The 24,103-nt window shown below is 42.0% G+C and overlaps 1 protein-coding gene across 3 annotated transcripts in view; it reads left to right on the forward strand.

Annotated features, from left to right (window-relative positions):
• Nucleotides 1-24,103, forward strand: part of LOC149265076 (vacuolar protein sorting-associated protein 52 A-like) — a 354,902-nt gene that overhangs the window by 189,273 nt on the left and 141,526 nt on the right. For all 3 annotated transcript variants that reach the window (XM_089429125.1, XM_089429130.1, XM_089429133.1), the window contains 4 exons: nucleotides 16,507-16,588; nucleotides 16,942-17,124; nucleotides 17,844-17,959; nucleotides 18,079-18,137. In XM_089429125.1, coding sequence (XP_089285251.1) covers nucleotides 16,507-16,588; nucleotides 16,942-17,124; nucleotides 17,844-17,959; nucleotides 18,079-18,137 — 440 coding nt within the window. The remainder of the gene's footprint in view (nucleotides 1-16,506; nucleotides 16,589-16,941; nucleotides 17,125-17,843; nucleotides 17,960-18,078; nucleotides 18,138-24,103) is intronic.

The following is a 24,103-nucleotide window of genomic DNA, read 5'->3' on the forward strand; positions in this document are numbered from 1 at the left end:
GACAAATATTTAGAAACGTTCAATGGTTTTTCTCCCACCTAAACAATCTGTTGTGTACTGTCGTGATGTTGTGCATTATTGAATGGTGTTGTTTATAGTTTATTTGATGTGATGTTGGTTTATGTCTTGATCTAATGCTAATGATAATTAATGCTCTAAGAAATTTATAAATTAACTTATTGAAGGAAACACTTATTCAACCCCCTCTTAGTATTTCCAACAATAAATGGGTGCAAGAGGGAGCTCACTTAAGAGTTCGAAATGAAGGATCTGGGTTTAATGCACTATTTCTTGGGATTAGAAGTGTGGCAGAGACCAGATGAGATCTTCCTTAGCCAAGGGAAGTATATAGTTGAGATCCTGCAAAGATTCGGGATGATGGATTACAAGTCCATGGCCACACCTATGGTTACAAATCTGAAGTTCTTGAGTGATTCTTCTTCAGATTTGGTTGATCCCACGACAAATATATGCTTTGCAGTGAACACATTGAGAGAGTGCATGGTTGATCCTAGACATGTACATTTGGTAGTAGGAAAGCATGTATTGAGGTACTTGCATGGTACGGTTGGATATGGACTCATATATGTCTCAGACAGAGAAGTAAAGCTGCAAGGTTATACAGACTCTGATTGGGCAGGGAGTGCAATAGACAGGAAAAGCACATTAGGATGTTGCTTTTATTTGGGATCAGGTATGATCTCATGGTTTACCAGAAAAAAGTTGTAAGTGGCAATTTGTAGAACAAAGGCAGAATAGAGAGTAGCCAATGATGCAAGCCGTGAAGCAACGTGCCTTCAAAAATTGATTGCAGGTTTATTTGATCTAGAGTTAGATCCAACTTTGATAATCAAAGTTGTGTGAAACTTTCAGAGAATCTAGTCTTTCACAACAAGTGAAATCATATAGAGATCAAATACCATTTCGTTTGAGACATGGTACAAAAACGAGCAGTGGAACTCTGATACATATCTTTAGATGAGCAGACAACAAACATTCTCACCAAGCCTTTGTCTAATGTGAAGTTTGAATACATCAGAGATAAGCTTAGCGGGATGCAAAATGTACACCCTTGTTGAGAGGGAGTTGTGGTGTTTCTGCTATAGTGGGTAGATACTCTCCCTTTGGCCAAGGGTTTCCGAGATCCATCATGTGAAGTGGCCGAGGGAGTAATGAGGAGCCTGGTACAAGTCTTGCCTACGCCATGTCAAGAGGCTAGGTGTGATTGGGACTACTAAGAGAGAAGAAACATCATAGGTACTTGTAGCATAGTCTTGAGACTATGTGGCAGTCTTGCCCATATCATCTGAAGTGGTTGGGTGTGATCAGGACTACTAGAGGAGAACATCATGGAAGAATACCTTCCTCGCTAAGAGGGAGTGTTGATGTTTTATAGAGCAATAGAAGGTATTCCCTTCGGTGTTGAATTTTCTAAGTTTATCCGTTAGAAAATTAATCTGTATTCTGTTGGTTTATTTCTTCTACTTGTAAATTCTGAACAAGTTATTTAAAACATTTAAATACGGAAATAAACACAATACAGTCATAACATCTACAGATCATCAGCTGAAAGAAAAACAATCACACAAGTGACACCGTTAGTTTTGGACAAATGTCCCCTGAAAAACCATATGCGGGAAAACCGGTGCAGCTATTATGAGGGTTTATTATTATGCAGTATTTCCTTGAGTACAACTGGGTGCTGAACCGGCTCACCCGACAGAGAAAAACACACTACAACAATACCTCTCTATTCGGAAACAGGTATTCATAAAACTTGTCCCACGAAACCCTCTCCGGTGACTCTGAAGCTTAGCGCTAGCCCTTTTGGCCTCTGCGTCAGCCTCTTGCTGCACTGCGTCAACCCCAGGACCCTCTGCGTCAGCCCTTTGAGGCACTGCGCAGCCTCTGGGACCCTCTACGTCACTCCCTCTGACTTCTGCGTGGATGACACGGTGCCTCTTGGCTTTGCGTTGTCTTTGCGTGGCCTGCTCTGGCTGCTGCTCTCGCTCTCTGCTTCTGCGCTGGTCTCTTGGCACTGTCTCTACCTCTCTGCCCAGTACTCACTGCCCCTCGCTACTGATCACTGATTCACTTTTTCTTAGCAACCCCGCTCTAGCAAAATGAATGACTGATCACTCTGGTGTGTCTTCCAATTGACCCCTCAAGCCTCTTCTTTTACTTTTCTCGTTGGTCTTTCAATGACCGAGATTAATCTCTAATCAACGACTAAGATTAGATTTGGCTTGGTCCATGACTTTTGGAACCTTTTAACCCAGTTTTATATTAATACCCATTAATATTTTATTTTTCCTAATTTTAGACTTAGGAACTCCGTTAAAATATTAATTATTTTAATATCTCCCAAACCGGGTACAATCTGTCCAAACCATTTATGGGTCTTGGAGATCTCATGTGCTTCAGCCTCTCCACTAATTTTCATGGCTAGAGCACATCCGATACTACCCCAAATCAACACTCCCTCTTAGCGAGGACTGTGCTCTAGTAATACTCCTCACTGAGCATTACTCTGATTATTCGGCACCGGTACCTATGCTGATGCTAGGCCTCCCCGCCCAACATCCTCTGCACTACTGCATCATGTACTATTGCCCATTGCCCTGCCACTGCCACTGTTGCATCGGCACGGCAGCTCCCTCTGCATTTGCGCTGTTGCTGGTCCATTCTCCCAACACTGCATCTGCACTGCATCCCCTCTCATCATGCTGCATCGTGCTACTACATACTGCTACTGCACTGCAACTCAGTTACTGAGAAGTAAGTAACTGATCCACCCAACATCTGACATCCTTGTCAGGCTAGAAACACTCCCGATGTTGAAGCTCCCTCTGCCGCTAACAAGTGCTCCCTCTACTGACCTCTGCGCTGTTGCAACAACTCCCTGCATCTCGCACCGTTGCACACCTCTCTGTGCCATCCTGCACTGGTGCAACACTCCCGTGCCTCTCGCACTGTTGCAACCTGCTAGCCTCGCGCTGCCCGGGGACTCTTGCACTGTAGCACTCTCTGCCGCTTCATCCGCATCTGTCTCTACCGACATCCGCCAGTCCTGCTACTCCTCTTCAGGGCTCCTGTAGCAAGGTATAATCTAAGAGGTTGGGTACCTCAAGGATCTTGCCCCTCATCGCCTGTAGTTCTCCTGACCAATGTTTTAAGACTCCGACTCCAACTCCGACTCGGCCGAGGATCGACTCCGACTCCGACTCCGAAACGGTAATGACTCGGCCGGCTCGATTTCAATGACTCGGTCGTTGTAAAAAATACATTAAATATTTATTTTTTTTATAAAAAAACATAATTTTAAAGATTTTAAACATAATTTTAAAGATTTTCATTCATGTTTCCAAACACAGCATTATAATATAGATGGAAGACAACATATGATCAAAGTAGGCTCATGAACCAATCCATTATATAAAAATAGTACCCAATGGCAATACATAGTCAACTGTCATACATGATCGAAGACTCAAAACAAAAAACACATAACCAAGGAGGCTAGAAATGGCCTCTACAACAAAAGTAAACTGTGACGGTGACCAGACTCCAGTACTAGTACTACAGTACTACTGGCTAGTAGCTACTGTCAGAGGAGCCAAGATCATGTCGATCAATCTCTGGATCATCATCATCAGAGTCAGACAGGGGGCCCCATGGCTCCTCATCATCATCATCCCCAACTGCAACTGTAGAAGTGGTACCACTAGCAGGCTGTGCAACTGCAGCAGATGCAAGCTGAGATAGAGTAGATATGCGGCTGCGCTTCTGTCGTGGCTGAGCAGAGGAAGCACCTACAACTGGAGTCCTTGCTGGCTGTGAGACTGAGGCTGGTGGATTGGGATCTGCATTCAACTGAACAGGCTGAAGTTGAACAACATGTTCAAGTTCAACTGATGTCTCCATATCTAAATCTATATCAAGATCCTCATCAGGATCAAACTCTGCTGGACAACTCTCCACTACCCAATCTGATGTTGGATCAATGTCTTCCAACACAATGGGATCTGAATCAGGTCTTTTGTTCAGCAAATGGTTTCGTCTGAGCCGAAGGTTGTATTGGACATAAACTAGATCATTTAACCGTTTTTGATCCAAACAGTTTCTCTTCTTTGTGTGAATCCTCTCAAAGACAGCCCAATTGCGCTCACACCCAGATGCACTGCAAGTTTGACTCAAAATACGAATTGAAAACCTTTGCAATTCATGACAATGGCCACCAAAGGCCTCCCACCATTGTGCTGCAAAAAACATAGGAGTGTAATGAGTTAGCTCAACAAAATTACAAATTATATCTAACTTTCAAATTATAAACGACTTAACAAACTTTAAAAAAAAAGTAAAACTATTAAGAATTTGAAAATTGAAATTTTTGTTTACCTGGCTCATTTGCTTCTCTTGCAATCTTTGCTAGGTTCTTCCCAAAGGTACCTGCTGCATTGCTGAAGATATTGGCCTGTCGGTGTATCATGCGTTCAATGCAATCAACTAGTCCATCTCTGACCTCCCCCCTCAAAGCTCCTGACTCCTTAGCTTTATAATGATACCGTGGGTTCAAAAAATACCCAGATGCATGTATAGGGCGATGGAGTTGATTGTTCCATCTTTCATCAATGATTGCCCAAATGGGCCCATACTTTGCCACTCTATCCTTGTATACCGTCTTTATTTGCTCCTTTGCTTGATCCATAGCCTCATAAATGAAGCCCGTAGCCAACCTTTCCCCATCCACCAACCGCAACACCTTAACTAGTGGCTCAGCAAGCTTCACAATCTTTGCTGCCTTTCTCCAAAAAGTTTCTTCATGGACTTTCCTTTTCAATTCTTTGCCTTCTGGTTTGTTAGACCAATTGCTTTGATTCCATTCATCACTGGAAAACATCTTTTGCAAGTTTCTATGTTGGGAAAGCATAGATTGCAATGTCAAAAAATGTGTAGCAAATCTAGTGATGGCAGGCCTAATAATATCCTTGCCCCCAGTGTGTTTCCTCATGAGGCTCAAAACCAATGTATGATTGTAGATAAATTTTGTTATGCTTTTGGCATGATCTATAGTGTTTTTGACCCAATCTAATTTTCCAATATCCTCAAGCATGAGGTCTATGCAATGTGCAGCGCATGGGGTCCAAAAGATGGTCTTGTGTTTTTCCTATAACAGTTTACCAGCAAGAACATAGTTAGAGGCATTATCTGTGATGATTTGAACAACATTAGCCACCCCCACCTCCTCAACAACCTGATCCAATAGCTGAAACAACAAGTGGCCATCTTTTATCTTATTAGATGCATCAACTGATTTTAAAAACATGGTTCCCTGTGGGCAGAAGACAAGAAAGTTTATGATGGTACGGTTTCTTTGATCAGTCCATCCATCTGACATGATGGTACACCCTGTTCTTGCCCATGAGTCCTTGAACTCTTGCAAATACTCATTAATGGATTGAATTTCTTTCTGCAAACGAACCCCCCTTAGCTCATGCATAGTAGGGCCTTTGAAGCCTTTTCCAGCAGCATGTATGGCATCAAACATAGGCTCATAATATGGTGAACGAGCAGCATTAAAGGGGATATCAGCATCATACCACCATCTAGCTATGTAATCACAAGCAGTCTCCCTCAATTCTTTCTTCCAATGGTCATCTAAAGTGGGCTGCATTTGTGTTTTACTAACTTCAGGACCATGTGCATCTGATGGAGAGGAGGGAGTGAAATAACTTTTGATAGTCACATCACCCTTTTTCATTGACATTCTACCCTTTCCCTTATCTTGAACAAAACCAAAAGAGGGAGGAACATATCGGAAAGGGTTGGATGTATCAGTTTGAGGGATAGAGGAAGAACCCTCAAAATCATAATGGGGGTTGGCAGCCATCATTTTTTGTATCTCCCTCTTCCTCCCAATTTCAGCCTGTATGTCTCTTTGCCTAGCCTTATCTTCTTTAAATTTCTCAAAGCTGGCCAACAAATTCTTCCTAATCTCCCCAATTTCTGGTGAGGTACATGGGGTAATTTGGCCTCTAATCCTTGCCAAGTGTTGTTTCAGCCTATTAATGCCCCCGGGACCTTCCTTAATTTTCCTATGGCAAAATTTGCATTGCATTTGACTATCAACCATTTCAACATATGCCCAAGCAGGATCTCTTGCTCTAGGTGCCATTTTTTGACTAGGAAATGAAAGCAAACAATCTAAAAATGAAAAAAAAAAACACTCTCTAAGATTTCTAGATATGCACCTAAAATTTACTAAGCAAAAACAGATTTATAGAGGTGAAAAAAAATACCTCCAGGCATAAACTGCCTCCTCAAGCTTGCTCCAAGAATCAGCTCCTCAATGCTGCTCCAAATGGCTGCCCAAGAAGCTCCTCACTCTAGCTACAATGCTCCTCCAAGACTCCTCACTGCTGCTCCAAAACAAGCTCAAGAACTGCTCACTAACTCTCAAAGAAGACTCTCACTCAAATGCATAAGATTGCTGTGAGTGAATGAGAGCACTTGGGTGTGTTAAATAGCGCTTGGGGGGGAATGGACCCCAAAAATCATTTAGCAAATTCATAGACCTATTTGGAGTCCAAAACAACCAAAAAACCATTTAAAAATCCATTAAAGTTTTACAAATCCGTTGTTTGACGTGTTGCTGGGTGGTTTCATGTGACTCGGCCGAGTCATATCGGAAACGACCGAGTTGAACTGTTTCCATGGCCGGGTCACAACTTGGGCCATCAACTCGGATCAACCCGACCGTTTCGGTTTCGAAACGACCGTTTCTTAAAACACTGCTCCTGACTATAGCTCGATGTCTCTCCACTTCTTCTCTAGTGGCACATGAGCACGCATGGCACAATCGTCATCGTTGTCGACTTCTTTCTCTGTCTTCGCTAGCACTGCCTTCGAGTCAGAAGCCTCTCCTTTGTTCTTCTTCCTCAGACATTGGTTCGCACAGTGACCCAATTCCCGATAGTGGAAGTACTTGACCTTGGAGAGGTCCTTCTTCTTCCTCTTCTCCTGCTTTCTTGCAGATGCCAGAGCTGCATCCTCTTCCTCTTCCTTCTTGATCCGGACTCCTTTGCTGCTACTTCCCATCTTGGTCAATCGTCTGATCTCTTCTTGGTGAAGAGCCGCCCACAATTCTTCCCAATCTGGAAGACTTGCCCTGCCCAGTATGCTCTGGACAAATGTCTCCCACTCCTCAGAGACTGCTTTTAGTGCAGTCCTCACCATCAACCTCTGATCTGGCGTGGCCCCTATGGAAGTCAGTTGGTCCTGGATCTCCTTCAACCGACCGAAGAAGAGATCTATCTGCTCTCCCTTATGCATCTGGTATGACCTTAGCTTATTCTCAAGTAACATCTTCCTCTGCATGGAAGTATGATGGTACAATGTCTTCCAGGTATACCATATCTCCTTTGCCGTTTCTTTCTCGGCAATATGTTGGACCACATGATTCTTGACCCTATCAAGAATGATGCATTTTGCCTTGGCCATTGGCTCCTCGTACCTCTCATTAGCTACTGGGTCAACTGGGATAGCCATTACTCTCAAGGTGAAGCCCTTGATGCGATGTCTGTCTAGAATGGACAGGATCCTGGCCTTCCAGATCACAAAGTTGGACGCTCCGTCAAGCCTATTCTGATCCCTCAGCCCATTCACAGCCATCTCTTTGCTCTTCTTTGTCGACTCCTCCGAATCTCTCTACTTCCCGCTTGGAAGTTCTCAGTTCGACTCCTCCGAGTCTCTTTACTTCCCGTTTGGAAGTTCTCTTCTGGACTCCCTTTGAGTCCCGATTTCCCTCCTGGAAATCCTTCTACCAACTGTCAAGTTGCCCCTCTCTGATCGTCTGTGCAACTGCAACACTGATCCAGATCCCTTGGCTAGAAATCCGCCTCGGCAACAACTCCCTCTACCTTGGTTTTGCTCTGTTAGGTACTGTTCTGACCAGAGTACCCCACCAACTTCGCTCTTGCAAACTGCCCACAACTTCCTATGCCCCAGCAATTGAAGGACTGAACCTCTAGGCTCTGCGCAATCCCGACACTGGCAAAAATAGCTCCCTCAGCCACTGCGTGAACTCTCCTGGTTGCTGCGTGGCTTTGCGTGAGTCTCTTTCTGCCCTCCTTACCCTCTGCGCTGGCCTCTCTCTGGCCCAGACTGATGAAGCAGTCCCTGTGCGTCAACCCTTCCTCTGTCGCTTTCTGCAAGGATCGGCTCTGTCACTCGGGACAACTGAATCTGCTGCAAATGCTCTGCTCAGCTGATGCCTTCAGCTTTCCTGTGATCTGCAACCACGCTCTGATACCATGTTGAATTTGCTAAGTGTTGAAGTTTCTAAGTTTACTTAGTTATAAACCCTCCATGCACTTTATCTGATTTATTCCTACCTACTTGTTATCTTCCTTAACAGGTTATTTACAATGTAAATACTAAAAATAAACACTAGTGCATGCTCAACATATTACAGATCAACAACTAAAAAGAAACAGAAACAAACACATTATATGACACCATTATTTTTGGACCAATGTCCCTGGAAAAACCTAATGTGGGAAAATTGGTGCAACTATCTGAGGGTTTTCTTATTAAGCAATATCATAGTACAATTTGGGTGCTAAAACTGGCCTACCCAACAAAGAATTTCCTTGGCAGTAATACCTCTCAGTTTCTGACAAATCTACTGGTTGAAACCCCGGATAATCCTTTCGGCAACTACTTAGCACCAATCTGCCCCAAAACCCAGCGTTTGCCCAATCTGGACTGCGTCAGCCTCTCTTAACTCAACGCTGGCCTAGCGTCAGCCTATCTTGGCCTGCGTTAGCCCCAGGAGGCCCTGTGTCAGCTCTCTGAGCCTCGGCGTCAGCTACACTGGCCCCTTTGGTGCTCTGCGCAACACTTAGCTGCCTCTGCATGGCCCTGCGTGAGCACTGGCTGCTCCTGCGTCTCTCTCTCTGGCTGCTTTGTTGCTATCCCGACACTATCTCTACCTCTGTCTCTCTGTACTTAATGTGTTGGAAATACTGAGAGGGGGGGGGGGTGAATCAATATTTCTTACTATTTATTTTTTAATTGTTCTAGTGATTGCCAACAACCTATATAGATATGTATATGTATACATAGAACACAGAAATCAACCATTGAATTTAATGCTTTTATTAAAACTCAAGACAGTGCAAAGAAATAAATACAATATCAGTATAAATCTGATTGTGAATAGTTGCCAAGCTCCAACTTGGACTTCAGTGAGGCTCCAACCTCCAGAGCACCAACTCTGTTTTGCAGTGGTTTTGCACTTAGGAGCACCTACCCCAATGACTTCAGTCTTGTTTAGTTCTGAGGCTCCAACCTCTTGGGCTCCAACCCAACCTTGGTATAAACAGGTATGCTGCTGCACTCTATTCAGCTGAGATTGTCTCACTCTTGCTCTCCTGCCTCTGCTGCTTCTGCTGCCTCTACAACCTCCACTGCTTTTTTTGCCTCTTTTGCCTCTGCTGCTTCTACTATCTCACCCTCGGGTTCTTCACCACCATAACAGCACCAACAGTTCTCTGTTTCTACTGTTTTATACATTCCCATGCCTTTGTCCATTCGTTTCCGCTTACACCGTCTCTTAGGCTTCCTCCTCAGTCGCTGTCGTTTCCTCTGACTCGCTTGATCTTTCAGCTTCCCTCCTCGATCGCTGTGACCTCCTTTGATCACCAGAACCCCACCTTGAACCACATTCGCTTTTCACAGGGAAACAAAGATTCATTTCTGCCAGATATTGAAGTCGAACAGGTAGAAGAAGTTGCAGGCATGTACATATTAAACAGAGTGCAAGCCATTTTTCACAGAACCAAGCCAGACCTTTAAATTGTACAAGTCTGACGAAACCAGAAAACCCGTCGCAAACGTTTACCTCTAAGATGTAAGTATTACCTCACAATCAAATGCAATGAGCTACAATTTCCTTTTGTTTCTGTTTTATTCCAAAAAAAAAACACGTAATCGTGCCCATATTAGCCTCTGCCGCATTCGCAATCGCAGCCGTTGATCACCCTCATCCAACGGTTCCCGCGTCGCTACGGCCTTTTGCTTGCACATTAAACCTCGTGCAGCTCCTCACCGTTGATTACATTCACCGCTTGATCTAACGGTGATCGCGCCTCCCGCCTTTGTTAAGTGCTCACGCGTTAACGCGCGATCGCGGCGGTTTCGCGCCCGTCACTTCAGCCACGTGTCGCGCATTAACTGGATCGCGCGGCCATATACGGAAACCGCCTTGGGCCCAAAGGCGGTGCGGGGAATACCGCCCGCCCGCGAAACCGCCTGTCCCCCGACCGTTAACCTCCGCGCGACTTTCCTGCGCGATAGCCGTTGGATTTGCCACGTGGAGATCTAACGGCTCACGACCTCCGCACATCTTTATCACCTGGTAGCCGTCGGATCCGCCCGTCGTGCTGTATCTGCCGTCCATCTCTACGTCCTCAAACGTCCAGCGATTGAAAAGCTTCACTTCGGGCTGTGGTAAAACGACCGCCATGGTTTCTCCTCCTACTCCTCTGCACACCATAGCTTCTGCGAGAGTAAAAACCGTGCAACACAGCCTCACCACGATAACAAAACCTCTGCGATAATAAAACCTCTGTGACAGACGCTCTCCATTTGCTCCGATGGCTCTGTTCTGCTGTTCCTCTTTGGCTTCGTCTGCTCCTCTTGACTCCGTTCCGTCTGCTCCTCGACTATTGCCCTATTGACATCAATGACAATCTGTGTCTAACATAATGCCCCTCAGCTGCTCTCCCGATCACTGATTCTATCTCTCTTAGCAAACCCCGCTCTAGAGAATAGAATGACTGATCACTTTGGTGTGTTCTCCAAGTGACCTTCAAGCTTCCTCTTATACTTTTCCTGTTGACATATCAACAGCCGAGATTAAGTTCCTAATCAATGGCTAAGATTAGATCTGGTTTGATCTATGTCTTTTGGAACATTCTAACACAGATTCATATTAATACACATTAATATTTTATTTTCCCTAAGTTTAGACTTAGGGACTCCATTAAAAATATTAATTATTTTAATATCTTCTGATTTGTTTAGAATCCGCCCAAACCCTTTCTTGGTATTGGAGATCTTATGTGCCCCAACCTCTCCACCAAATTTCGTCGTTAGAGCACATTTGATGCTACCCCAAATCAACACTCCCTCTTAGCGAGGACTGTGCTCTAGCAATACTCCTCACTGAGTATTACTTTGATCCTCTGGCATAGGTGCCTGTGCTGATGTTAGGCCTTCCTGCCCAACATCCTTTGCACTACTGCATCTTGTACTGCTGCGCATGGTTCTGCCACTGCCACTGCTGCATCTGTACGACAACTCCCTCTGCATCTGTGCTGTTGCTGGTCCATTCTCCCAACACTGCATCTGCACTGCACCTCCTCTCATCATGCTGCATCGTGCTGCCCACTGCTGCACTGCAACTTAGTTACTGAGAAGTAAGTAACTGATCTCCAAAGCTGACCTCCCCGTTGGTCTAGAGACACCCACTGATGCTGAAGCTCCCTTTGCTGCTGACAAGTGCTCCCTCTCTGATCTCTGCGCTGCTGCAACAACTCCCTGCATCTCGCACTGTTGCACACCTCTGTGCTATCCTGCACTGGTGCAACACTCCTGTGCCTCTCGCATCGCTGCAGCCTACTAGCCTCGCACTGTCTCGAGACTCCTGCACTGTAACTCTCTCTGCCGCTTCATCTGCATCCGTCTCTACACGAAAAAACCAGTCCTGCCACTCCTCTTCGGGGCTCCCGTAGCAAGGTCTAATCCAAGAGGCTGGGTACCTCAAGGATCCTGCCCCTCATCGCCTGTAGTCCGCTTGACTACAGCTCGATGTCTCCCCACTTCTTCTCAAGTGGTGCGTGTGCACTCATGGCACAATCATCGTCTGTCAAAACTTCTTTCTCTGCCCGTGCTGGTGCTGCCTTAGTCTCGGAAGACTCTCCCTTACTCTTCTTCCTTGGACACTGGGTCGCATAATGACCCAACTCCCCACAGTGGAAGCACTTGATCTTGGAGAGATCTTTCTTCTTTTGCTTTTCCTGCTTTCCCTCAGATGCTAGGGCCACATCCTCCTCCTCTTGCTTGACCTTGATCCCTTTGCTGCTGCTACCTATCTTCGACTGCCGTCTGATCTCCTCCTGGCGAAGAGCTGCCCACATCTCGTCCCAAGGTGGGAGAGTCCCTCTGCCCAGGATACTCTCAACAAATACTTCCCAATATTCTGAGACAACATTCAGATTTGTCCTCACCATAAGCTCCTGATCCGATGTCGTTTCTATAATAGTCAACTACTCTCGGATCTCATTCAGTCTTCTGAGGAAGGTGTCAATCGATTGACCCTTCTTCATTTGATACGACCTCATCTGATTCTCAAGCAACATTCTTCTCTGCACAGAAGTATGCTGATACAGCTTCTTGAGAGCCTCCCACATCTCAAATGCTGTTTCCTTCTCGGCTATATGTGGTACCACATGATCCTTGACCTCGTCAAGGATAATGCACTTGGCCCTCGCCATCGCCTCTTCATACCTGTCATTATCATTTGGGTCGACTGGGACAGCTATTACCTTCAAGGCGAAGTTCTTGACACGATTCCTGTTAAGCACTGATAAGATTCTGGCCTTCCAGACTGCGAAGTTCGATGCTCCGTCCAGTCTATCCTGGTCTCTTACCCCGTGTAGTGCCATGATGCTCCTCTACTTCCCTCCTGGAAGTTCTCTGTTTGACTCCTCTGAGTCTCTACTTCCCGTCTGGAAGTTCTCTTCTGGACTCCCTCTGAATCCTAATTTCTCTTTTGGAAATCCTTTTGCCGCTTGTCGAGATGCCCCCTACTTTGATCGACTTGAGCAGCTGCACCTTTGATCTAGGTTCCTTGGCTAGAATCCCTCGGTAACAACTCCTCTGGTCCTGCTTTGTCAGGTACTGTTCTGACTACAGTGCCTCACCAACTCCACTATGCAATATTCCTCCAGCCTTCTAGACCCCAGCAACTGCCTCTCTGTGAACTACGTCAACCCCTCTTTGCCTCACGCTGGCGCTGCGTCTCCCGAGATGGGTCTACGTCAGCCCTGGGATGCCCTTCGTCAGCCCTCTGGCCCTCTGCGTCAGCAACGCTGGCCTTTCTGGGGCTCTACGCAGCTCCCGACTTCATCTGCATGGTCGTGGCTGGCTCTGCGTCATACTCCTTGGCTTCTGCATTGCTAGAAACAACTTCTGTCACCTTGGGACATTTGTTTTATGCTACTATTGCTCCGCTCCACTGATGTCTTCTAGTCCTCCTGTGATCTGCAATCACGCTCTGATACCATGTTGAAGTTTCTAAGTTTACTTAGTTAGAAACCCTCCATGCACTTTATCTGATTTATTCCTACCTACTTGTTATCTTCCTTAACAAGTTATTTACAATGTAAATATTGAAAATAAACACTAGTGCATGCTCAACATATTACAGAGCAACAACTAAAAAGAAACAGAAACAAACACAACATATGACACCATTATTTTTGGACCAATGCCCCCAGAAAAACCCAGTGTGGGAAAACGGCTGTAGCTATCTGAGGGTTTTCTTATTAAGCAATATCAGAGTACAATCTGGGTGCCGAAATCGACCTACCCAACAAAGAATTTCCTTGGCAGTAATACCTCTTAGTTTCTAACAAATCTACTGGCTGGAACCCCAGATAATCCTTCCGACAGCTACTCAGCACCAATCTGCCCCAGAAACCCACCGTTTGCCCAATCTGGACTGCGTCAGGCTCTCCTAGTCCAGCGTTGGCCTAGCATTAGCCTATCTTGGCCCGTGTCAGCTCTCTGAGCCTCTGCGTTAGCTCTCTAAGCCTCCGCGTCAGCTCTCTGGGCCTCTACGTCAGCTACGCTGGCCCCTCCGGTGCTCTGCGCAGCACTTAGCTGCCTCTGCGTGAGAATTGGCTGCTCCTGCGTCTCTCTCTCTGGCTGCTTTGCTGCTATCTCGACACTATCTCTGCCTCTCTGTCTCTTTGTACTCAATGCCCCTCAGTTGTTCTCCCGATCACTGATTCTATCTCTCTTAGCAAACCCTGCTCTAGAGAATAGAATGACTGATCACTCTGGTCTGTTCTCCAAGTGACCCTCAAGCCTCCTCTTATACTTTTCTTGTTGACATGTCAACGGCCGAGATTAAGTCCCTAATCAACGACTAAGATTAGATCTGGCTTGATCCATGTCTTTTGGACCATTCTAATATAGATTCATATTAATACACATTAATATTTTATTTTCCCTAAGTTTAGACTTAGGGACTCCATTAACAATATTAATTATTTTAATATCTCCTTATTTGTTTAGAATCTGCCCAAACCCTTTCTGGGTATTGGAGATCTTATGTGCACCAACCTCTCCACCAAATTTCGTGGCTAGAGCACATCCGATGCTACCCCAAATCAACACTAAGTCTATCCGTTAGAAAATTAATCTGTATTCTGCTGGTTTATTTCTTCTACTTGTAAATTCTGAACAACTTATTTAAAACATTTAAATACCAAAATAAACACAATACAGTCACAACATCTACAGATCATCAGCTAAAAGAAAAACAAACACACAAGTGACACCATTATTTTTGGACAAATGTCCCTGGAAAAACGCAATGCGGGAAAACCGGTGCAGCGATTCTGAGGGTTTATTATTATGCAGTATTTCTTTGAGTAAAACTGGGTGCCTAACCGGCTCACCTGACAGAGAAAAACACACAGCAACAATACCTCTCTATTCGGAAACAGGTATTCAGAAAACCTGTCCCACGAAACCCTCTCCGATGACTTTGAAGCTCAACGCTGGCCCTTCTAGCCTCTGCGTCAGCCTCCTGCTGCATTGCGTCAGCCCCGTGAGGCACTACATAGCCTCTGGGACCCTTTGCATCACTCCTTCTGCCTTTTGCGTTGATGATGCAGTTCCTCTGGGCTCTACACCGTCTCTGCTGGGCTCTGTGTGGCCTGGTCTGGCTGCTACTCTTGCTCTCTGCTTCTGCGTTGGTCTCTTGGCACTGTCTCTGCCTCTCTGCCCAATACTCACTGCCCCTCGCTGTTGATCACTGATTCACTTTTTCTTAGCAACCCCGCTCTAGCAAAATGAATCATTGATCACTCTGGTGTGTCTTCCAACTGACCCTCAAGCCTCTTCTTATATTTTTCTCGTTGGTCCTTCAACGGTTGAGATTAAATTTCTAATCAACGGCTAAGATTAGATTTGGCTTGATCCATGACTTTTGGAACCTTCTAACCCAGTTTTATATTAATACCCATTAATATTTCATTTTTCCTAAGTTTAGACTTAGGAACTCCATTAAAATATTAATTATTTTAATATCTCCCAAACCGGGGACAATCTGTCCAAACCATTTCTGGGTCTTGGAGATCTCATGTGCTTTAGCCTCTCCTCTAATTTTCATGGCTAGAGCACATCCGATGCTACCCCAAATCAACATTCCCGACTACAATGTATAATATATATTATAGTATGTACAACAATATATATTTATAAATTATATATTTGTATTATATTATATATAATATATAAATATCAAGTATCAATAAATATCTCGTATATCTTATATCAATCCAGTAATGTTTACTCAGTCATAAAAATGAAATTAAGGTTGAGAGTTTTTCAAGTATGTTATTATTGATCAGAAGGCAATAATTACCAAGCTCTGAAAACAAGAAAGAATTCAACAAAATTCACTGATTCAACTTGTATATATATATACATGATGTGACACTTCATTTGATCAGTTGTTCATCATCATTATCTCTCTTCTATAGCAGCCACACGTGGGAGAAGATAGAGGACGAATTGTTTGAAGTTTGAACTTGGATTTTGGCACAGATTTCTAGACAATTTAGAATTGTAACCCTTGCTGCAGAATAAGTTCTCCTAGAAGAAAAGTCACTGGGTTTTCTCCCAACTTTGAGTTTCGCACGGAAAATTTGTTGTCTCTATTATGCATGGCTGTCCTTTTAAGATCTTTATTGTTTCTGCTGCATTTACTTTTGAAATCTTCTGTATATAATTTCTTAATGATATCATTAGTATTAGATAAACTGTTTGAAGATCATTAGGTAGTAATTATCAGATCAGAAGATTGGTTTCTACTATGTATCTTTATTAGATCAGAAGAAAAATCAACATTACCAAGAATTATAATGTATGTATCTTGAAGAAAAATCAACAATACCAAGAATTATAATTAGCGTAGTTGATGTATAACTATAGTAGAAAAGGTATTTTGGGTTTTTTAAAAGTGTGGAGTAAAACTAATCTTCTGGGGAAGGTAAGGGAGGGGCCATAATCCTATTATTTCTTGATTTTATATAGATGGGAGTTACCTTTAATGACCATAATTCATTGATAGTTTATATAGTTTCCCAAACTCCTATTTGTATATAATATCTATGAAATAATAAAAGACTTGAATTTGAACTGCAGATATGTTGCTGCATTTCTTAAGGAGCATGGAAAAGATGTCTACCATGATATATATTTAGCCTATATAGATACATTGAACAAGGTATGCATTATCTTTTAAACATTTCTTGTGGAAAATAATACATCTCTCTCGCATTAGTTAGTTTTGAGTAAGAAGGCCTTTTTTAAAAATCATTGTGTAGGTCAAGCCTGAATTCAAAATTCCATTGTGCCTATATCTGGGGACACAAATTGAATGGAAATATTTTAAATGTTGGTCATGATTATTAAATTGATGCTACTGTGTATTTCTTCACTGATTTGCAGAAGAATCATTCCTGTTAATTTTCAGACTATGAATCTGTTTTTTCCTTCGCGTGAACTCTTTGGAAAATTATCTTCTGATCTCTCTCTGTCCTTCTAATGTATCGTCGACCTTTACCAAAATTCACGCAGGTACTTAGTGCACATTTTCGTGCATATATACAAGCATTAGAGAAATTGCAGTTGGACATAGCATCTGCAAATGATTTGATTGGAATTGACACAAGAAGCACAAGTTTATTTTCTAGAGCAAGGGAGCCATTGAAGAATCGATCAGCTGTTTTTGCATTGGGTGACAGAATCAATATTCTGAAGGTGTGGTGGGTTTATTTTGATCAGATTATATTGTGTCTGCTCCAGTTAAAAACTTCAGTTTGTTTCCTCTTCTTTGAGATCAATAATTTTAACTGTAAGTTTTTATTAGATGTTATCTTTGAATCTAATTCTAATGATCAAGAAGCAATGTAGAAGTCATTGCCTCTTGATTTATTTGATTTCTTTCTGTTCTTTCTATTTTTGTCTCATGGATGCCTTTTCTCTTTTAGAAGTATTCCCTTCATTAATTGTGAGTGCCATAATCAACATTTTCCTGTGCATAAATTTTGGATCAGAACATATTTTTATTTGGGTTCATCAAGTAATTGGAATTCAAGTAAATTAAGAGGCAATGTACAAGTCATTGCCTCTTGATTTATTTTATTTCTTTCTGTTCTTTTTATTTTTGTCGCATGGATGTTTTTTCTCTTTTAAAAGTATTCACTTCATTAATTGTGAGTGCCATAATCAACATTTTGCCTGTGCATAAATTTTGGATCAGAACATGTTTTTATTTGGCTTCATCAAGTAATTGAAATTCATTCTCTGTTGAGCGACTGACATTTTGGGTCCAAATTTGGTCTATTATGATGCTAGTGATATGGAATTCTATAAAGTGTGCTTTTCATATATATTGTTTTCTTTTATCTCAATACTCTGTATGACCCTTGTGCAAAATAAATCTAAATGGTAACTCTTATGTACCTTATCGATGACAGGAAATTGATCAGCCTGCTTTGATCCCTCATATTGCTGAAGCAAGTGGTACAAAATACCCATATGAAGTCCTCTTCCGAAGCCTACACAAACTACTAATGGACACTGCTACTTCCGAGTATTAGATTCTATCTTTTACATTCTTAGATGAGCATAGAGGCAATAATCTTAAAGATTATTGTTTGAACTCCTTTGCAGATTCTTGGTTTAGATCTCATGCTTCTGAAATTTCCACAGGTATCTTTTCTGCATTGAATTTTTCGGGGAAGATTCAATTTTCTATGAAATATTTTCAGGTACAATTTGAAAGTTTCCCTACATCACTTAGTATGTACATGATTCGACAATTATGCCTAATAGTTATCAAAGAATCATGACTGGTCTTAGCACTTAGAAATGTTATTCTCTAGGTGGTACGTTTTTTACAAGGTAAGTGACAAATAGTTATTTATATTCTGTCTTGATAAATCGAGGAGATTAATATCTTATAAAGTCAATAATTGGAATGAGCCAGGCAGAGGTGGAAAGCTTTCAAGTTTTTAACCAAGCAATTGGAAGCCTGCTCGCGTATGTTCATTTTTGCATGGCTTTGTGAGTAGATATATTCTGACTTCAGTAAGACATTCCTGACGGCCATATCCGTTGTTATGGATATTTTCTACGGATAATGATTGGTATCCACGATGCATCCCCCTCCCCCTAAATTGGTAATTACATTTTGGGTCTCTTTAAACCAGCCTCATTTGGATCATGCTCCCTCTCACTCACCACAACCCCTTTACTATCCACTTTGTCCATTCCTTTGATGAGAAATATTCAGATAACCTTGACACTAATCTTCCTCTATCTACAAAACTTCATGATCCTATTGAGAGAGTTCATTACTTCTCCAAAGAAGGGGAAAAAAATGTATTGCACGTGCTAAGACACAAAGTATATGCTGAAGACCTTTCGAAGCTACCAGTCACTTCAACACTCCCTCCTAGCAAGGAAGGGATTCTCCACCACCCCTAGCTTATCTCGGTACTTCACAAACTTCCCTTTCACTAGAGGCTTAGTGAGAACATCTGCCACCTACTCCTCTGTAGAAATGTACTACAATCTCACAACACCCCTCTAGACCCTGTCTCTGATGAAGTGATATCTGATCTCGATGTGCTTGGACTGATCATGAAACATAGGATTCTCAGAGAGCTTAATGTAACTCTGATTATCACAGTGGATCACTGTTGGCCCCATTTGCAGATCAAATAACCTTGCAAGCATCTTGCAAAGCCACACTGCCTCACATCTCGCCATACTCACAACCATCTACTCTGCCTCTGCTGAACTGAGTGCCACTGATCACTGCTTCCTGCTGAACCATTAGATCATGGTTGATCTTGATCTGAAACTGTTGAAGAATGTAACTAGTGTCAATCTTCATAATTGTATTTGAGTCATAATGAAATGTATTTTTCAAAAGAAAGAAAAGAAAATTTAGGGGGCCGAAATTCTGTGTTGTAGCTGGTTAAAAAGAAGAGACTACTGAAGTTTGCATAATCATCTTAGAAGGCTGACTTAGTGGAGTGAGGAAAGTCTTTTGGTTTAGTCAAAGGTCTTGGTTTGTCTCAATTTGATTTTAACCTACGAGTGGAAGAGTTTCACTGGGTTTTCCCCTTCATAGAGGTTTTAACCCTCATTGAGTGCATACTTCTGGTGTCATTGATCTTCATGCTTTTGATTTGATCATTGCTTGATGAAAAGAAGATAAAGAAGAACATAAAGAAAGCTAATAAAGAATACAAGAATATCACAAGTAATTGTCAACATAACAAAATCTTTTTGCCTTTCTAATTTTCTAACATGGTATCATAGCTAAGGTGAAGGAGGAAATAAAAACGCAGCTTGAAGATCTGTTGAAATGGGAAAAGGAAAATCGTAAGGAGAAGGACCATATAAAGAAGAAGAAGACCTACTATCCATATCAAGTAAAGTAGACAATGTAAAATCTATGGCATCTTCAATGAAGTCAGAAAACAAGCTAGAAGGAGCCTCCAACTATAGAGCATGGAAGAAGATAATAGATCTCATCCTAGCAAAACATAAAGTATTTGATTTGGATTTTGTACTAGGAAAAGTCAAGGAACCAAAAGATGATGCGACAAGAGAAAATTACAAGGAAACTGACATCTTGGCCATGAATCAATGCATGTAGATATTAGGGTTTGATTCATTTTCTTGATAATTTTTTGTGATTTATGTTGGCCTCTTTTACTTCTTTATTATGTTATCTTTCATCAAGAAATTACCAAATTAATATGTGTGAAGATCACAAGAACAAGGAACACAAGATATAGGCACTCAACCAGGGCAAAACCCCTATATAGGGGAAAACCCAATCAGGCTCTTCCACTAATAGATTCAAATCAATATGAGACAATCCAAGACCCTTTTGACCTAGACAAAGACCTCCTCTAATCACCAAGTCAACCCTTCCTTCAATTTGATGTATTCTGCTAAAGTCTTCAAGTGTGAACTTCACAAATGCAACTTCAATCAAGAATTTAGGCCTTCCAAGTACAAAATTTCGGACCTACAACTACTTTGGAAATTTCGGCTCCCATCTACTTGTCCAAAAACCCTAAAATCTTCATACGTGTGAGAGAGATGCTCAAAAACTTTGGTTTTCCTTCTTCCTTGAATTATGTCTTCTTCTCCTGCACTTCACTCTCTTTTTTGTCCTCTTTCTCTTGTGGATCAAACTTGAGTGAGTGTATGTCCAAATGAGTTGAGCTGCCTCTATTTACACTGCTTCCAAAGGGTCGAATCTCCTCCAATAGGGCCGACTTCTCCAAGACAGGGTTGACTTGGTGAGGAGGGACAAAATGACTATTTTGACTCAAAAATAAATTTCTTTATATGATACAAAAGCCCAAGAAGGGTCTAATAAATATGACAATTACTCTCTTGGCTCTTGACAAAACCTAGAAGTCTTCAATGGAGGTTATGATCTAGAAAAGAAATGGAAGAGCATGAAACCCATGCTTCAAAATAATTTTCTTTTACAATAAAATTTATTTTTCTTTTCTTTTGACAAATACAATTATGAAGACCAACACTAGTGGACTTGCTGTCCACCACACTCGTTGTCCAATCAAAATCTGTGTACCCTTGTAGCTCCACTCCACCAGCGCTGATATATCTCAGTCCAAAGTCTATGGTACCACACAGTGCACACGTATCTCAACACATGCTTCACTATCGCCCGATGAACCTTTCTCAACTTCATCATGAACTGGCTGAGTGTGTTCACAACGAAACACATATTTGACCTAGTGTTGACTAGATACATCAAGGAACATATCAACTGCCTATACAGTGTGGGATCTACTAATTCACCTTCAAAAGCACTCATCTTTTTTTAGGTTAGTGATCATTGGTGTAGACATAGGCCTGCAATCCTCCATCTTGAATCTCCTCAAGATATCAACTGCATACTTGCCCTGTCCAAGGAAAATCTCTCTTGGCTGCTGCCACACCTCCAATCCCAGAAAGTAGTGAATCAAATTGATGTCCTTCATGTCGAATTCTGAAGAAAGATCCTCTTTGCACATCCCTATCAGCTTCTTCGATCGTGTCAAAAATAGATCGTCCACATACAATACCAAGATGAGTGGATCACCTTCAACAAGCACATAGTACAATTTGGGATCCACCTCACTCTTGGTGAAGCCCAAACCAAGAAGATATGAATCGATGCTGGCATACCATGCGTGCTGACCCTTTTTCAATGCATAAAGGGCCTTCTTCAACCTATATACATGGGAATCTCTCCCATGCACCTCAAAACCTTGAGGCTGCTCCATATACATCTCCTCAATCACCGGTTTAGGAAAGCAGTCTTCACATCCATTTGATGTATCCTCCATCCATCTTTGAAGCAATGGACATAACTGATCTAATGGATACATATCTGGTGACGGGTGCGAATGTTTCCTCATAATCCACTCCCTCCTCCTTGGAGAATGCTCTCACCAAGTGTTGAAGGAAAGATAACTAGGTTCGGTTTTAATTGTGACTTGTGTCCATAATATTATGAAGAAAACTGTTATTCCTTGTATCATGGGTTTCATGAGCAAGATATGTTTACCATAGGTCAAAGACGTCTTCTTTATGTTTGTAGGATTTTATATGTTTCATCATAAGTGTTATGAAATTCACAAGGACAAAGGCTAAGCTCCAAGATAATTGTCACTATGCAAAACTGCTCTACAATACGCAGTTCAACTCATTGATATGTCGGCACAGAACTAAGGCACTCCTGTCAGCGTGGTACATGATCGTTGACTCATATATATAAGTGTTAACGTAAGGTCAAAAGGATAATCTAAAAAACAGTCTACGCATCACATTCATCGATAAAAGGAACACATACATTGTGGTTATCTCGGAAGCATCTCGGTCTCGAAAGTCTGGTCTTGATATACAAACATGTCTTCAAAACCTTATTCGCATTACAATCATCGATCAAGGAACGATTACACAGTGGATATCTCGGAATATTGTCATCGATCAAGGAACGGTTACACAGTGGATATCTCGGAAGCATCATGGTCTCAGAAGTCTCGCAATACATAGATAGTGCTCCATACTTCGCAAGTCTGCAACAAAAACTCAATATTACTATCGTCACAAGCTTGTAAGAAACGATAGATGATATAATCCTCGCAAATTCGGAAGAAGAAGCTCGGTGATACTTCTCTCGGTAGTTAGCAAGAAGATCGATTACATACCTCTCTTGGAAGTCTGTAAGGAGCTCAGGAAACTTCGTAATCTCTCGGAAGGTCACTCACTGTAATATAAATATATATCAGAAACAATTAATGTACTGTGCATATATATATATATACATAGTGGCAGTACTAAGTACATCACTAAAGTGTGATGATCTCCCTCGTATCTATTGCATCCAACGAAGAATCAAATGACTGTGGCCAATCGATAGAAGAAGGTGTTGAAGACAGTGACAGAAAAAACATGAGCATAAGGAGTACAATGATATCAAGGCAGGAAGTTGTAGACCAAGCAGTGCAGAGAATAGTGACAAATATCTTGGAGGTAACCTTGTGTTTATTTTGTCAAGGGTCTTGGTATTCATCTAAATATCTATAAGAAGAGATTCAGTGGTTTTACTCTCAAGAGGAGAGGCTTTTCCATGGCTTGTAGAAAAGAACATAAAGGTAGAGTACATTGGAACAAAGGAGCAAAAAACTGACATCTTCCCCAAACCTTTACATTGTGAGACTTTTGAGTTGTCTTCGACAGAAGCTTGGGATTTTACTAGGTCCACTTTGATCTTCATCTCTTTTAGTTTAGCAGACAGGGGAAGTAAAGGCATGTCATAGGAACAGAAAAGTAGTTGGCTTGTTAGGGGTGTCACTCTTTTCCATTGATGTCAAAGGGGGAGAGAAAACAGGTCAGGAAGATCAGAGGCATGGAGTTAAGGGAAGCAGTGATCGCAGGGGGAGTACATGTTTTGCCATCAATAACAAAGGGGGACATTATTGAAATGTGGTTGCCATTGATGTCAACCTAAACAACACTAGAAGATGCCCCACCTTTGTTGACCAAAATGACATGGAAAATCATAGTTTCTTGAGTTCGGATCATCCTTGTTGAATTCTCTTCGTCAAGCCGATTCCAGTGGTATGTGGTCCGCCACAAGAGCCTTCACAGTTTGAGAAATATGCTTGTTCAAAGTTGAAGACCCACGTTGTGGCCAAAAATCCCAACAAATAGTTGATGTGGCTTCTTTTGATTTGGAAAACCCATCAAATCAAATAGGTCTTCTTATTAAGGATATATTATATATTTTTTGGCTAATATATCTTATTAAAAGCATCAAAAGTTGAATAAAAAATCAATATTAGTGTTGACCTAAGGGTATTAAGGGTTTTTGTTCCAATGCAACTTTTAAAATTTCAAATTTTGAAAATGGTTTTTCTTTCCTAATGGAAATCGGTTGACCTCAAACAATCTCATCTCAAAAAACTATATAAGTGGCTTATCTCGCTCATCGTGAATAGGGATCTAACGCAGATCAAATTGTGGTAGAGCTCAGAAATATTTTATTTTTCGGCCTTGAGGAAGATTGATTCATCTTAAGAGAGGCGCAATCTACTATAACCACGTTGGAGGATGGTTATGGGTTTTGCTTGGGCATAATACTTATCCTCTCTATCTTAGATATACGTCTTATTTTTGCAGGAGAACTCACATG

Source organism: Pinus tabuliformis, chromosome 6 (assembly GCF_031772625.1).
Source record: "Pinus tabuliformis cultivar Carrire ecotype Pingquan chromosome 6, CPIR1, whole genome shotgun sequence".
Classification (NCBI taxonomy): domain Eukaryota; kingdom Viridiplantae; phylum Streptophyta; class Pinopsida; order Pinales; family Pinaceae; genus Pinus; species Pinus tabuliformis.